General features: G+C 44.4%; 1 protein-coding gene across 1 annotated transcript in view; it reads left to right on the top strand.

Annotated features, from left to right (window-relative positions):
- The window catches only part of USH2A (usherin), a 426,892-nt gene that overhangs the window by 267,069 nt on the left and 144,733 nt on the right, over positions 1-15,090 (top strand). The window contains exons 22-24 of the mRNA XM_044291289.1: positions 456-563; positions 1,514-1,697; positions 8,717-8,874. Of these exons, the coding sequence (XP_044147224.1) occupies positions 456-563; positions 1,514-1,697; positions 8,717-8,874 (450 nt within the window). The remainder of the gene's footprint in view (positions 1-455; positions 564-1,513; positions 1,698-8,716; positions 8,875-15,090) is intronic.

Raw genomic sequence — 15,090 nt, 5'->3', positions numbered from 1 at the left:
GACAGCAGTCAGGCCGGCAGTCTTACCCATGATTGCGGTTTTGAGTAATGAACCAGGCTGGGAGTTTTTAAAAGCCTCAGGAATCTTTTGCAGGTGTTTAGAGTTAATTAGTTGATTCAGATGATTAGGTTAATAGCTCGTTTAGAGAACCTTTTCATGATATGCTAATTTTTTGAGATAGGAATTTGGGGTTTTCATGAGCTGTATGCCAAAATCATCAATATTAAAACAATAAAAGGCTTGAACTACTTCAGTTGTGTGTAATGAATCTAAAATATATGAAAGTCTAATGTTTATCAGTACATTACAGAAAATAATGAACTTTATCACAATATGCAAATTTTTTTAGAAGGACCTGTATGTGTATATTGTATATGTATTTTATAGCTTTATGGTTAACTTTGGTTGTTATTCTTACTTTTTTAATTTTTTTTCTCTTGATTTTATTACTCTAGGTCTTCATCCATATACAAAATATATGTTCTTCCTCACAGTCTGTACTTCTGTAGGGTGCAATAGCAGTGAGATGGCATCAGGCTACACGTTACAAGCTCCTCCTCAAGGTAAGAAGTTTCTTACTAGAGAGCAAGTCAAGCATGAAGGCCAGATTCCCCTGCCCTCTAATGAGATGACTCTGCTCATTTTTTTCCAATCGATACAGTAAAGCTGGGAAGTGAGATGGAGATGCTCTAGTGGCCAGTGTGAAAACTGCAAGATTTTAATTTTTCTATAGATCATAACATAAAAAAAATTAAAAACAAACAAAAGAAATAATATATAATAACAATCTGATTTAAATAGCATGTTTTTTTCTTATAATCAATTCTATAGATAATCAATGTCCTATTTTTTTTTAATTATAATTCTGGGCTCAGCAGCTAGACTAACCACCCACATTGAGAAAGATTGTTCCCATGCATATACAATGAGACAACCCCATATTACGAGTTAAAGGGATTGTCTCTTCAGAATGTAGTCCTGGGGCTATCAGCTGGTCTTTCCTGCTCCTGCTACCATCCGATTTTAGCTGGGAGAAGCCACAACCAACCTGGTGTGTCCCCTGTAGTGACTTTTGCAGGGGAAGCATAGCATTACATTGCAGCTACTCGTGTAATACAAGAAAGCTTGAGTCCACCAGAACAAGCGCTCCTCGGACAGACCGTCTATGAGTTCTGGCTGAGAAGGGGGCCCTCCCAGTGATGTCCATATGTCCTAATTGAGCATATGGACAGGGAAACCACCCCTTTTTTAGAAGCCAGGATCCGCTGCATACATTTGTGTGTCTACAACTCTTTGTAGTAACTACATATCTGCTCTGGCTCAGAGATTGAGGTTCTGATTCCCCTCTATAGCATCCATTTGACCTTAATGTCTTACCCCTTTAAAACTTCCTAGGAAGCATGTAAAATGAATCTAAAAATGTAGTAAAATAGACAACGCGATAAACCCTATGTGAAAATGCCATCTAAAAAACGACAAATCAACCATGTCTCTTGCTCTTTTTACGGTCTAGGAGTTTGGCAGGATCCTCACCACGTCACAATCAATTCATCAGCGCTGGAACTATATTGGAGGGAACCCGAGAGGCCCAATGGGATGATTTCTGAGTATAGACTGATACGGAACGAGGCAGTCATTTCCAGAAGAAGTGGTGAATATCTGAATTTCACTGATGTTGGACTACAGCCCAACGGCAGGTAATGTTCAACGCTGATCTATATTAAGCTTTCAAGCCATGATTAACAATGATATTGTATCTGGGGTACGGGACAAACAAGACTTTTACTTCCTCTTTTAAAAAGGGAAAAATCGTTATTGCTTAATCATTAAAAGACATTGACAAAAACCCCTGCAGGACTTTTGTCATTGCACATATTGAAGAGACGGGTATTGACTGCCAGCTACTTTCAGAAATAAAAGGAGATCATCCATAAAAACGAAGAAAAGACTTTAGTATAAAAAGTTTAGCCGCTATTTAAAGTAGGAAAAAAATATCCCCATTGCAGACAGTATTTAAAGGGACAGCACATAATCTAATTAAAATAGCCAATATCTATCATTCTAACATATTACATCTATTATATTGTATTTATATACAGTGACAGTCCATAACATTGAAACCACTGGTAGGCGAAGTGGATATCATAGGTAATCTCATGATAATGGGGTGGGATATATTAGGGAGTAAGTGAACAGTCAGTTCTTGAATTTGATGTGTTGACATCTGGGCAATTTTAACAAAGGCTAAATTGTGATGACTCCACGACTGGGTCAGAGAACTTCCAAAACGGCCGACTTGTGCAGCTTGCTACCTATTGGGCTACATGTAGCTGCAGACTATGCTGACCCCTTTCTTCCAGATGCTCCTACATGAGCATCAGAACTGGACCATGGAGCAATAGAGGAAGACAGCCTGGTCCGATGAATCACAGCATGTGCATAGTTTACCTGATGAAGAAATGGCACCAGGATACACCATGGGTAGAAGACAAGGCATCAGAGGCAGCGTGATGTCTGACCCATGGAGGCCGCACCTCACAGCTCACAGGACTTAAAGGATCTGCTGCCAATGTTTTGGTGCCAGATACTTCAGGATACCTTCAGGAGTCCATGCCTGGTCTTGGACAGGCCACTTGTCTGTGTCCTACTCATTCCCAGCCTACCAAATGTATGTTAGCAGAAAATAGGGTACAAGCGGAAGTGAATTTGTCTGTAGTATCAGACAAGACAGGCCTGCTTTTATTCTGTACCAAGGAGACGCATAGGTCTGCATAGCACCTGTAGACACAAATTGGTAGATGATTTTCAACTAAGACTAAGTTAATTCATTTTGTAATTCAGGGGCGTTAATATTATACAGTGGGGTCGGACGGTCATATTTTAGGGTGTTTTTGATTACACGTACATAAACTTTAATCACCGTTTGTTCGAAAGGTTGGAATTTTGAAATATATTTAAAGTTTTTCTATTATTTTTTTTACATAAACACCTAGGGGGTCATTTATTATAAATTAGGCGTATATGGCGGCGCAACTAAAATCACGTCTAAAACCATGGGTGGGGAAGGGGACGGGTCGGCAGGCCCATCTCATTTACCATTTTCTACAACTGTTTTAACGACAGCAAGGGAGCTGCCTTACATTTAGAGCTGGCAGAGGATCTGCCGAAATTATAGAGAGGCCGGCGCCTCTTCATTACTCCAGTGGATCCACCGCCAGGCAGGGGCGTTGCTAGGGTCTCAAAAGATCCGGGGCACAAGCCCCAATAAATATCCCCCCCCCCCCCCCGCACTATGCTGTACTTGCTATACAGCGGCACTTACCTGTCACATCCAGCGCCTTCAGGGGACGTCTCCTCTCTGTCATCATCTTCTCCACTCGGTCTGGACAACTTCTCTCAGCCGCCTCGTCTCTGCAGAGTGTGACACACAGACATCTTAGCTTCCTCACTTTCTATCATTATCCCCCAACTGGAGTCCCCACAGTGTTATCCTGCTGCTTGCTATGCCAAATACTATCCTAAAGAAACATTACTGCCCCCCCATAGTAATAGTGCTCCTCATAGTCCCACCAATAGTAATTCCCTTCTAGAATGCCCTTATTAGTAACACTGCCCCAACCGTGATAATGCTCCTCAACAATGCCCTCCCATATTAATAATACCCTCACAGAGTCCCTAGTAGAAATAAGGCCCCCTATTGTTCCCCCAGTGGTAATAAAGCTCCCTACAGACCCCACAGTAGTAATAAGGCCCCCATAGTGCGCTTAGTAGAAATAAGGCAGATCTACAAGACCCTCCTATAGAGCCCCCAGTAGTAATAAGACCGCCTATAATGTCCCCTGGATTTGCAGTGCTCCCTGTAGTTATAATCCTCCCTCCACCATACAGTCCCATGTAAATAACATCACCTCTTCCCCAGCCGCCTCCAACGCACAATCCCATGTAAACATCACCCCCTAAGGCTACTTTCACACTTGCGTTCGTGCGGATCTGTCATGTACTTGTACAGGACGGATCCGCACCGATATAATACAAACGAATGCATCTGTTCAGGACCGATCCGTTTGTATTAGATTTTAATTTCTAAGTCCCAATACGGATCCGTCCTGACTTACATTAAAAGTCAATGGGGGACGGATCCGTTTACAATTGCACCATTTTGTGTCAATGCAAAGGGATCCGTCCCTATTGACTTACATTGTTAGGCTACTTTCACACTAGCGTTCGGGGCTCCGCTTGTGAGTTCCGTTTGAAGGCTCTCACAAGCGGCCCCGAACGGATCCGTACTGCTCTAATGCATTCTGAGTGGACGCGGATCCGCTCAGAATGCATCAGTCTGGCAGCGTTTGTCCTCCGCTCCGCTCAGCAGGCGGACACCTGAACGCTGCTTGCAGCATTCGGGTGTCCGCCTGGCCGTGCGGATCCGTCCAGACTTACAATGTAAGTCAATGGGGACGGATCCGTTTGAAGATGACACACTATGGCTCAATCTTCAAACGGATCCGTCCCCCATTGACTTTCAATGTAAAGTCTGGACGGATCCGTCTGAGGCTACTTTCACACTTAGAATTTTTTTTACAATATAATGCAGACGGATCCGTTCTGAACGGATCCACCGTCAGCATTATATGAGCGGATCCGTCTCAGACGGATCCGCTCTGAACGCTAGTGTGAAAGTAGCCTAAGTCAGGACGGATGCGTTTGGCTCTGCAAGGCCATGCGGACACAAAAAACGCTGCTTGCAGCATTTTGGGGTCCGCCTCCAAAATGGAACGGGGGACCGCACGGAGCCGAACGAATGCATTCTGAATGGATCCGCATCCATTCAGAATGCATTGGGGTTAAACTGATGCATTTGGGGCTGCTTGTGAGAGACCTGAAACGGATCTCACAAGCGGATCACCAAACGCAAGTGTGAACGTAGCCTAAACCAGTGTTTCCCAACCAGTGTGCCTCCAGCTGTTGCAAAACTACAGCTCCCAGCATGCCCACACAGCCAAAGGCTGTCCAGGCATGCTGGGAGTTGTAGTTTTGCAACAGCTGGAGGCACACTGGTTGGAAAACACTGGACCCTAAACATTAAGTCCCATGTACATAAACATCATTCCCCCCCACCATCCACTTTCAACATACAGTCCCATGTAAATAACATCCCTCCCTCCCCCAGCCACCTCAAGCACACAGTTCCATGTCAATAACATCCCTCCCTTCAGCCCTAAAATACATCCCAGTTAAATAACTACAACTCCCAGCATTTCTCTGCCTCTCCCTTCACTTACCTCTCCTGTACAGACATCACCATTAGGCTCCTTCTCCTCTTGACTCCGGTCCAATCCTGAACTGGGAAGAGGCGAAGGACCTTTGGTGACATCACAGGTCATGTGAACAGCAAAACAGGCTGTGATAGGATGACCTGGATGGTGACATCATCCTGGTCATCCTATCACAGCCTGTTTTGCTGATCACATGACGTGTGATGTCACCAAAGGTCCTTCGCCTCATCCCAATATTAGATTCAATTGTATTTGCCGTTCTGTGTACGGCAATACAGTTGTATCTAGCAGGTAGGCAGGACATTCGGGGCATGGGACAAAACATCCGGGGCCCAGGCCCCGAATGTTTTAACCTAGCGACGCCCCTGCCGCCAGGTATATGGGTTATTAAGGCCGGCGTCTAAAACGCCACTCTTAATAAATGTGCCCCTAATACTTCCTACGGCTGAGAACTTGCTATAGCTGTATGTAACGCCCCAGACGTGCATTACCACCTTTTACACCTCTCCACTATCTCCTATGGTTGATTCAATGTCATCATGTGTATTTATTTCAGGTTCAAACACTGTGCATTCCCTATTTTGCAACTGTTGTGTGTAAATGTAATGTACCTGGTTCACCAGCAGATGGCGGCAGTACTGTCAGAGCTATTTTGTCTAGAATGGAGCCCTTCTTTCCATTCTAGCCTCCCTAGAGAGGCGGAGGAGGAGTTTAGCTAGTTAAAGCAGTCAAGTTTACTCCCTGCCAAGGGAGTGTGTGCAGCAGGAGCTAGTCCAGCTCTGCTGGATATGGAGGCCAAAGCAAAGAGCCTCAGGAGCCAGGAGGAGAAGTTCCCTGGATAAGGATAAAGACGGAGTCAGACTACTGAGACCTAAGTAAAGCAGAAAAGAAGAGTTTCTATTTAATTCCGTCAGTACAGCAGAGCCAATGAGCAACAGATGTAGCAGTGCCGAGTGTGTTTGCCTGCCAGTTTCATGCCAAAGCCTGCTGGTTACCAAGACAAAGTTGGATTGTTTCTTGATGAAAGTTTGTTCAAGTAGCTGTTGTCAATTTCATCACTAAGTCTGGACTCAATCATTTCTTCTTCAAATCCCTCAATTATTCCCCCTGTTTGCTCTGCTTCGTACAACAGCACCTGGGGTTTAAGGATATCCAGATAGGAGCACTGTGACACGTGTACAGCCACATCTAATGGGATATTATAGGCTACCCTTCCACCACTCTGGCATTCCTACACCTGGGTACCAACAACACCATCTACTTAAGGGGACTCTGTCCCTTGTTGCTTCAATGGAACTGACGTCACAACAATATCACTAAAGGGGACCCCATGTGCCCTGGGCTACCGTCCGTCGCATGTACAGATGTAGCAATCGTTAACAATCATACATTGCACCACAAATGTATGAAAACGTTTGAATACATTTTGTCTAATGCGGCCACTTCAATATGAAAAAAATGATCATCCACTCTATGCAACCTGAGTAGACCCTCTATGAGTACACCTTGTAGGCTGGGATAACACCTGCTATGTCTGTACCCAGTGTAGATCCTTTGTTAGCTAAAGAGGTACTTCATTTTGTAAAATTCCTAATTGAATGGCCTCTTCACAATAAGCTAATCACTAAGTATTCCCCTGCAGGGACCCCCACTAATCAGCTGCAATCAGTAAGGATCCCCGACAGATCCATTTTCCTGCAGTGCCCCCGCAGGGGAAACTGATAATTACACAGCGCCCATTCAGATCAATGTGTTGCCTGTGTAATACAAGACAAGGCAGGTCCTCCAAAGAGAGAGATGCTCTTTGTACCCGCTTTCCACTCTGGCCAAGAGGGACCCCCCCTCCCCCAATTTACTCAGAATTTCTTACTAGAGTGTATGACAGCACATTTAATATAATGATAGTAACATAGTACATAAGGCCGAAAAAAGACATTTGTCCATCCAGTTCGGCCTGTTATCCCGCAAGTTGATCCAGAGGAAGACCCCTCTCTAGTAGCTATAGCCTGTAATATTATTAAGCTCCAGAAATACATCCAGGCCCCTCTTGAATTCCTTTATTGTACTCACCATCACCACCTCCTCAGGCAGAGAGTTCCATAGTCTCACTGCTCTTACCGTAAAGAATCCTCTTCTATGTTTGTGTACAAACCTTCTTTCCTCCAGACGCAGAGGATGTCCCCTCGTCACAGTCCTGGGGATAAATAGATGATGGGATAGATCTCTGTACTGACCCCTGATATATTTATACATATTAATTAGATCTCCTCTCAGTCGTCTTTTTTCTAAAGTGAATAACCCTAATTTTGATAATCTTTCAGGGTACTGTAGTTGCCCCATTCCAGTTATTACTTTAGTTGCCCTCCTCTGGACCTTCTCCAGCTCTGCTATGTCTGCCTTGTTTACAGGAGCCCAGAACTGTACACAGTACTCCATGTGTGGTCTTACTAGCGATTTGTAAAGTGGTAGGACTATGTTCTTATCACGGGAATCTATGCCCCTTCTGATGCAACCCATTATCTTGTTGGCCTTGGCAGCAGCTGCCTGACACTGGTTTTTGCAGCTTAGTTTGCTGTTTATTAAAATTCCTAGATCCTTTTCCATGTCAGTGTTACCGAGTGTTTTACCATTTAGTATGTACGGGTGACTTGCATTTTTCCTTCCCATGTGCATAACTTTACATTTATCAGTGTTAAACCCCATCTGCCACTTATCTGCCCAAGCCTCCAGTCTATCCAGATCCCTCTGTAGTAGTATACTGTCCTCTTCAGTGTTAATTACTTTACACAGTTTAGTGTCATCTGCGAAAATTGATACTTTACTATGCAAGCCTTCTACAAGATCATTAATAAATATATTGAAGAGAATAGGGCCCAATACTGACCCCTGAGGTACTCCACTAGTGACAGTGACCCAATCTGAGTGTGTACCGTTAATAACCACCCTCTGTTTTCTATCACTGAGCCAGTTACTTACCCACATACAGACGTTTTCTCCCAGTCCGAGCATTCTCATTTTATATACTAACCTTTTATGTAGTACAGTGTCAAATGCTTTGGAGAAGTCCAGATATACGACATCCATTGATTCGCCGCGGTCAAGTCTAGAACTTACCTCCTCATAGAAACTGATTAAATTAGTCTGACATGACCGATCCCTCACGAAGCCATGCTGATATGGCGTTATTTGCTTATTTCCGTTAAGATGCTCTAACATAGCATCTCTCAGAAAACCTTCAAACAGTTTACCCACAACAGATGTTAAACTTACCGGCCTATAGTTTCCAGGCTCTGTTTTTGGCCCCTTTTTGAATATTGGCACCACATATGCCATGCGCCAATCCTGTGGGACATTCCCTGATGTGAGATAACGCTTCAGTTTCGACGTTAGATCCATGTCTAATACCATTAATCTATATGTAAATATCCTTTTTTGTTATGCAGTTACTTCTACCAGCTGGAGGCCCAAAATGAAGCAGGGAGCAATATCAGCCATGTCTATGTGGTAGAAACGCCGCTCCATACTCCGCAGGAAATTCCTGTTCCGTATAATATCACTATCCTGGGACCACATTCTGCATACGTGGCTTGGAACCTTCCAGGTAAATTTATTTACAATATATTAGACATATTACTGATAACATATAATAAAAAAAGATTTTAAATACAAACATAAAACATGAAAAAAGAAATGCTAATAAAAAAAAAATTACATTGTAACTGTCTTATTAGCTGATTTCACAATAGTCTGCATGTGGGTGTACATGAGGAATATCTCTATTTTTGGTCATTACATCAGACTTGTATCTGGCATTTTGTAGCTATTTTTCTCTCTGCATTCTATCATTTATTTTTTTCTGATCTGGTGGGTGAAGACCAGCTGGTTTCATGTCTGCTCATACACAGGACATGGATGAACAAGGGATCTGTTCCCTCTTTCTCTGTAGCACACCCCCAGTAGCAGTAATGGAGGATGTCACACAACAGAACTGAGCAGCTTTGATGTTAATCCAGCAGCAAATCACCGACAAACCAGCAGCAGTCTCTCTGTGACAGTCTCTCTGCTTCTGCCTGCTCCCAGCAGCTGTTCCCTTCTCGTTCACCTCTTTCCCCACCCCTCTCCATAGACTTCTATGTAATATGGTCCTTCAGTGATCAGGCAGCCCAACTAAGGACGGATCTGAGCAGAGTTAGTAAAGGAGAAAAACCTAAGAGGAGATTGAAGCATCTTTCTCTGATAAGATATATTACACGGTTTCTTATATTCACTTGTACTATTCATTTATAAAAAAAAAATGAAACAAACAGTTACCATTTAGGCTTCTAAAAAATGTTTTGACCCAATTCAGTCCCTAAGGTTTGAAAAAGCCATTAACCAAACCCAGACCTAGGGTCAGATAGACCCATCAGACCCAGGCTCCAACACAGTACTTTGCCCCAAAGTTCTAGTAGAAGACAACCCCATTTGAAGGTGACTTTGTGACCAATCACTTGTTTCTAAGGTCTATTTCTTGTGGGATGAGCCACAGATAACATAGTAGATCTTATATATTATATATATTTTGTGTACTATCATAAGTAGAAAGATTATGATGAAATAAAAGTTTTATTCCCATCTCAGACTTTCATGGCTGGGATCAGAAAACCCCTTGTGTGCAGCAGCCAGACACGGTCAGAGTTTTGGATAGAAACTAATCGGAGCTACAGAAACAGGGGCTCATTTATGAACTGATATACATCACTTTTGTGACCTATGTCAGTCTCAGATGTTGCCGCAAGCCATTTTGCGACAAAAACTGTTACTTTTCCTGGTCGCGCCACTCTTCCGACAGGCCTGTCTTATTCATCATTTTCTACGCCAGTTTTTGGTTCTAGAAAATGGCTTAAATCTACCCCAGAAAATGCAAGCCTGACCCGCCTGACCTAAGACCACCTTGGCGCTTGGTAGGTGGGCACAGATGTGTTTTGATCAAAATATATTAGCTAAGTGTCTCAGATTTTATCATATCAGATTGAGGGCTTGGTCCATATATAATGCTTGCAACACTGTTTCTATAGTCCCGAAACTAGACAAACAATGTAGCTTGCTGCCACATACGATGGGTGTGCCGATGTCATCCATGAATGGCTGAGATGGGAATACCCCTTTAACAGAGGACGTGTACATGCTCTTTCGAGGAGAAGGCCTTTGGGCTGCTATGGGGCCCGTGGAGAGAGGAAAGCCCAGCTCGACTCCATATTGGTTGCAAGAACTGGCTTATAACTCTCTTCTAAAAAGTAAATGTAGCAAAGAAGGGGAGGACTTGTCCCAAGGGGGTCATTGAGGAGGACCCTTGGGACAATTCCAATCTTTCCTTGCTGGTAAAACTCAACTTCAAAATGGGTGGCTTGGTCTTATTTTTGCTCCGGGGCCCCCTCTCTTGTGTGTATGGCCTGATATTGCAGAAACTACAATGTAGCAGATCTTTAAATTACATTGTTACATTTTTATTGGCTTCTCCTGTGAGACGTTTACGGCCTTATAAATGGAACATTTAGGAACACTCTATCACCAGTGAGACCCAATGTATTGGAGATCCCTCCTTGCCTCCTATCAGAGGAGACCTGATACCCGGCTCTCTATGAAACAAGCCGCAATCCACCCATGTATTGTATTTATCGGAGTCTTTACAGTTTCCCTTTAATTATTCAGCTCCCCGATGCGCTGACAAATTATACTCCAGTTATTGCCAAAGAAAACATTTATGGAGACATGTGTCCCAGTTTCTCCAGCGGAGAACTCGTCAAATATCAACTATTTATTTGTACGGGTAATAATGAATTTCTCATTGCATTGTAAGTTCATAAATGTTAAATAAACTATCAGCTTTGGCTTGTAAATTATGGAAAGCCGCTGTGCCGGGAATATTAACGCACAGAAACCTTGTTCTTTAGTCAGCTTGGAAATGCATCTTGGCAGCTTGTCATTACACTCATGGCGAATCTGACTCCGAATAACAGACCTGCCATTTACATTTAGTAGACATTGGTTCATGTGAGCCTCCCCCCCCACCCCCGCACCTGGCTGGGAGGATGGAGGAACATAAAATATTACAAAGGCTGCCGGCCTGACATTTATTTGTTCTGCGCCCCATATTCTTCTAGATGGGTCAAAGCTCCCCTACAAGTTATAGAGGAGCTGTCCCCTCTCATGACATGTCCGTTTTAGTGACTACTTGCATTCCCCATGTAATGACAGTTATGGAGCCTCTATTCATATGTCTCCATGTTGTGCCGTTCTTTTATAATTGCTGTTAGAAGTTATGAATTACTAGCAGTCTGCAATGACGGTCCAGATGGGTGTTACCATTTGGGGTGCGTGTCCCTGCACAGTCTGACACTGGCAGCACTGATTGGATAACGTCTGACTGTGCAGGGACACACCCCCAACTGGAAACGCCCATCTAAACCTTCATTGCAAACTGCTGGTGATTCATTCATAAACTTCTAGCAGGAATAATAAAGGAATGGCACAACACAGAATCATAAGAATAGAGGCTCGAGAACTGTCATGCAAGTAGTTACTATTGCAGACATGTCAGGAGAGGCGACAGCAGTATGAGACATGACTGACTTATAAAAAACAACCTGTGTTCATTATCCTTAGGCATTGTGCTATTCCTCTGTTATTCCCCCTGATAGTTAATGAATAAAACCAGGTGCTGCCTTTCCCCTTGTCAATAAGGTGTTTCGTGATATACTCTGACACTGTCCAATCAGTGCCAACGGTGTCAGACTGTGTAGGCGCATGCATTATTGAGCGGAGGAATGGAAGTTGCCGTTTGTAAACGTATTCATACATTTCCAGAAGGAATAACAGAGGAGCAGCACAAAAGAAGTTGACATATGCGTGGTGGTGGCAAGTTTTTTGAATCCTGTGTATATAGGACAAGAGTCTTAGGGTCCATTCACACGGGCGAGATTTCCACGCGGATGCGATGCATGAGTTGAACGCGTTGCACCCGCACTGAATCTGGACCCATTAATTTCTATGGGGCTGTGCACATGAGCGGTGATTTTCACGCATCACTTTTGCGTTACGTGAAAATCGCAGCATGCTCTATATTGTGCATTTTTCTCGCAACGCAGGCCCCATAGAAGTGAATAACATGGTTATAAGGGAAAATAATTGCATTCTGAATACAGAATGCATAGTACAATAGGGCTGGAGGGGTTAAAAAAATGTTTAAAAAAATTTAACTCACCTTAATCCACTTGTTCGCGCAGCCGGCATCTCTTCTGTCTTCATCTGTGAGGAAAAGGACCTTTGATGACAGCACTGCGCTCATCACATGGTCCATCACATGATCCATCACCATGGTAAAAGATCATGTGATGGACCATGTGATGAGCGCAGTGACGTCATCAAAGGTCCTATTCCTCAAAGAAGAAGACAGAAGAGATGCCGGCTGCGCGAACAAGTGGATTAAGGTGAGTTACATTTAAAAATATTCTTCTAACCATGTTATAAGGGGAAATAATACAATCTACACAACCTTGAACCCAAACCTGAACTTCTGTGAGGAAGTTCGGGTCTGGGTACCACATTCAGTTTTTTATCACGCGCATGCAAAACGCATTGCACCCGCGCGATAAAAACTGAACAACGGAACGCAATTGCAGTCAAAACTGACTGAAATTGGGTACCTACTCGCACGGGTTTGCCGCAAGGCATACTGGCCTTATCAGGACACGCTCGTGTGAAAGAGGCCTTAGGGTCCATTCACACGTCCGCAATTTCTTTCCACATTTTGCAGAACAAAATTGCGGACCTATTCATTTCTATGGGGCAACACGATGTCCGGATGCCCGGATACGGAATTGCGGACACCCACTTCAGGGGCCACTATTCCGTTCCCCAAAAAAATAGAACATGTCCTATTCTTATCCGCATATTCTATTATTCTATTAGTGCCGGCAATGTGCGGTCCGCAAAATGCGGAACGCACATTGCCGCTCTCCGTGTTTTGCGGATCCCTGGATCCGCAAAACACGTTACGGATGTCTGAATAGAGCCTTAGAGGTTGGACCTCACTGATCACAAGAAAATTCATAGGAGCCACAGAACCCTCGGTTGGGGTCCCAGCAGTCAGGCTCCAACTGATTAGACGGCTATCCCTTATATCCCTTATCCCGTTCACCCAGGTCGGATACATGGCAATTTTTCCATCCAGATTTTGCAAGCGGAAGTTACGCAGCGTTTAACAGTAGCAACAAAGTGGGTGAGATTTTACCAAATCTGACCCCACGCTCCAGAATAACATTCCACGAGGAATCCACGTGGTCACCTACCTGCCACATGAATTTTATGTCTGTAGCATGTCGATTCGTGTTGCATGTCGATTGCGGATCTCACTCTCTGCAATACATAGCACAATCCCCCACAACTCTACATGGAGCTCATGCCGACTTTGTCATGGATTGATGTTTTGCGACTCATCTGGGCTGCGGGGGGGGGGGGGGGCATGACACTGGAGTTCTATCTATGGCGTTCTTTGATCCCCTGTGTCATGCTCCGCCCCCTCAGGTTCTGCAGTGTATACGTTTTAGGGCTCTTTCACACCTGCGTTCTTGTCTTCCGCCATAGAGTTCCGTCGTCGGGTCTCTATGCCGGAAGAATCCTGATCAGTTTTATCCTAATGCATTCTGAATGGAGAGAAATCCGTTCAGGATGCATCAGGATGTCTTCAGTTTCGGAACGGAACGTTTTTTGGCCGGAGAAAATACCGCAGCATGCTGCGCTTTTTGCTCCGGCCAAAAATCCCGAAGACTTGCCGCAAGGCCGGATCCGGAATTAATGCCCATTGAAAGGCATTAATCCGGATCCGGCCTTAAGCTAAACGTCGTTTCGGCGCATTGCCGGATCCGACGTTTAACTTTTTTAGAGTGGTTACCATGGCTGCCGGGACGCTAAAGTCCTGTTTGCCATGGTAAAGTGTAGTGGGGAGCGGAGGAGCAGCATACTTACCGTCCGTGCGGCTCCCGGGGCGCTCTAGAGTGACGTCAGGGCGCCCCACGCGCATGGATGACGTGATCGCATGGCACGTCATCCATGCGCATGGGGCGCTCTGACGTCATTCTGGAGCGCCCCGGGAGCCGCACGGACTGTAAGTATACCGCTCCCCCGCTCCTACTATGGCAACCAGGACTTTAATAGCGTCCTGGCTGCCATAGTAACACTGAACGCATTTTGAAGACGGATCCGTCTACCAAATGCTTTCAGTTCACTTGCGTTTTTCCGGATCCGGCGTGTAATTCCGGCAAGTGGAGTACACGACGGATACGGACAATGCAAGTGTGAAAGAGGCCTTACCTGGAGTGTCCCTTTAAATGACACCAGGAAGAACTTGCCCACAGTAGGATGTAAGGCGCCACAGAACTTGTGTCTAAGGGCTCATGCACACAAACGTATTTTGTTTCCGTATCTATTCCTTTTTTTGTCTTTTTTTGGCGGGCCGTCTGCGGGACCATTCACTTCACTGGGGCCGCAAAAAAGTGCAAATGACTCTGTGTGCATTCCGTTTCCGTATGTCTGTTCCGCAAAAAATTAGAACATGTCCTATTATTGTCTGCATTACGGACATGGATAGGACTGTTCTATAAGGGGACAGCTGTTCCGTTATGCAAAATATGGAATGTGCACGGACATGATCTGATTTTTTGCGAATCCGTGTTTTGCGGACCGCACAATACATATGGTCGTGTGCATGAGTCCTAACTGTACATTTTGGGGTTTTATTCCTTTATCCTGCTGTTTGCTACTTTTTGTGATTACCCAC

The sequence above is a fragment of the Bufo gargarizans genome, chromosome 4, assembly GCF_014858855.1.
Source record: "Bufo gargarizans isolate SCDJY-AF-19 chromosome 4, ASM1485885v1, whole genome shotgun sequence".
NCBI lineage: Eukaryota > Metazoa > Chordata > Amphibia > Anura > Bufonidae > Bufo > Bufo gargarizans.
Note: the sequence above shows the minus strand (reverse complement) of the source record. Positions and strands in the feature narration are given on the sequence as shown.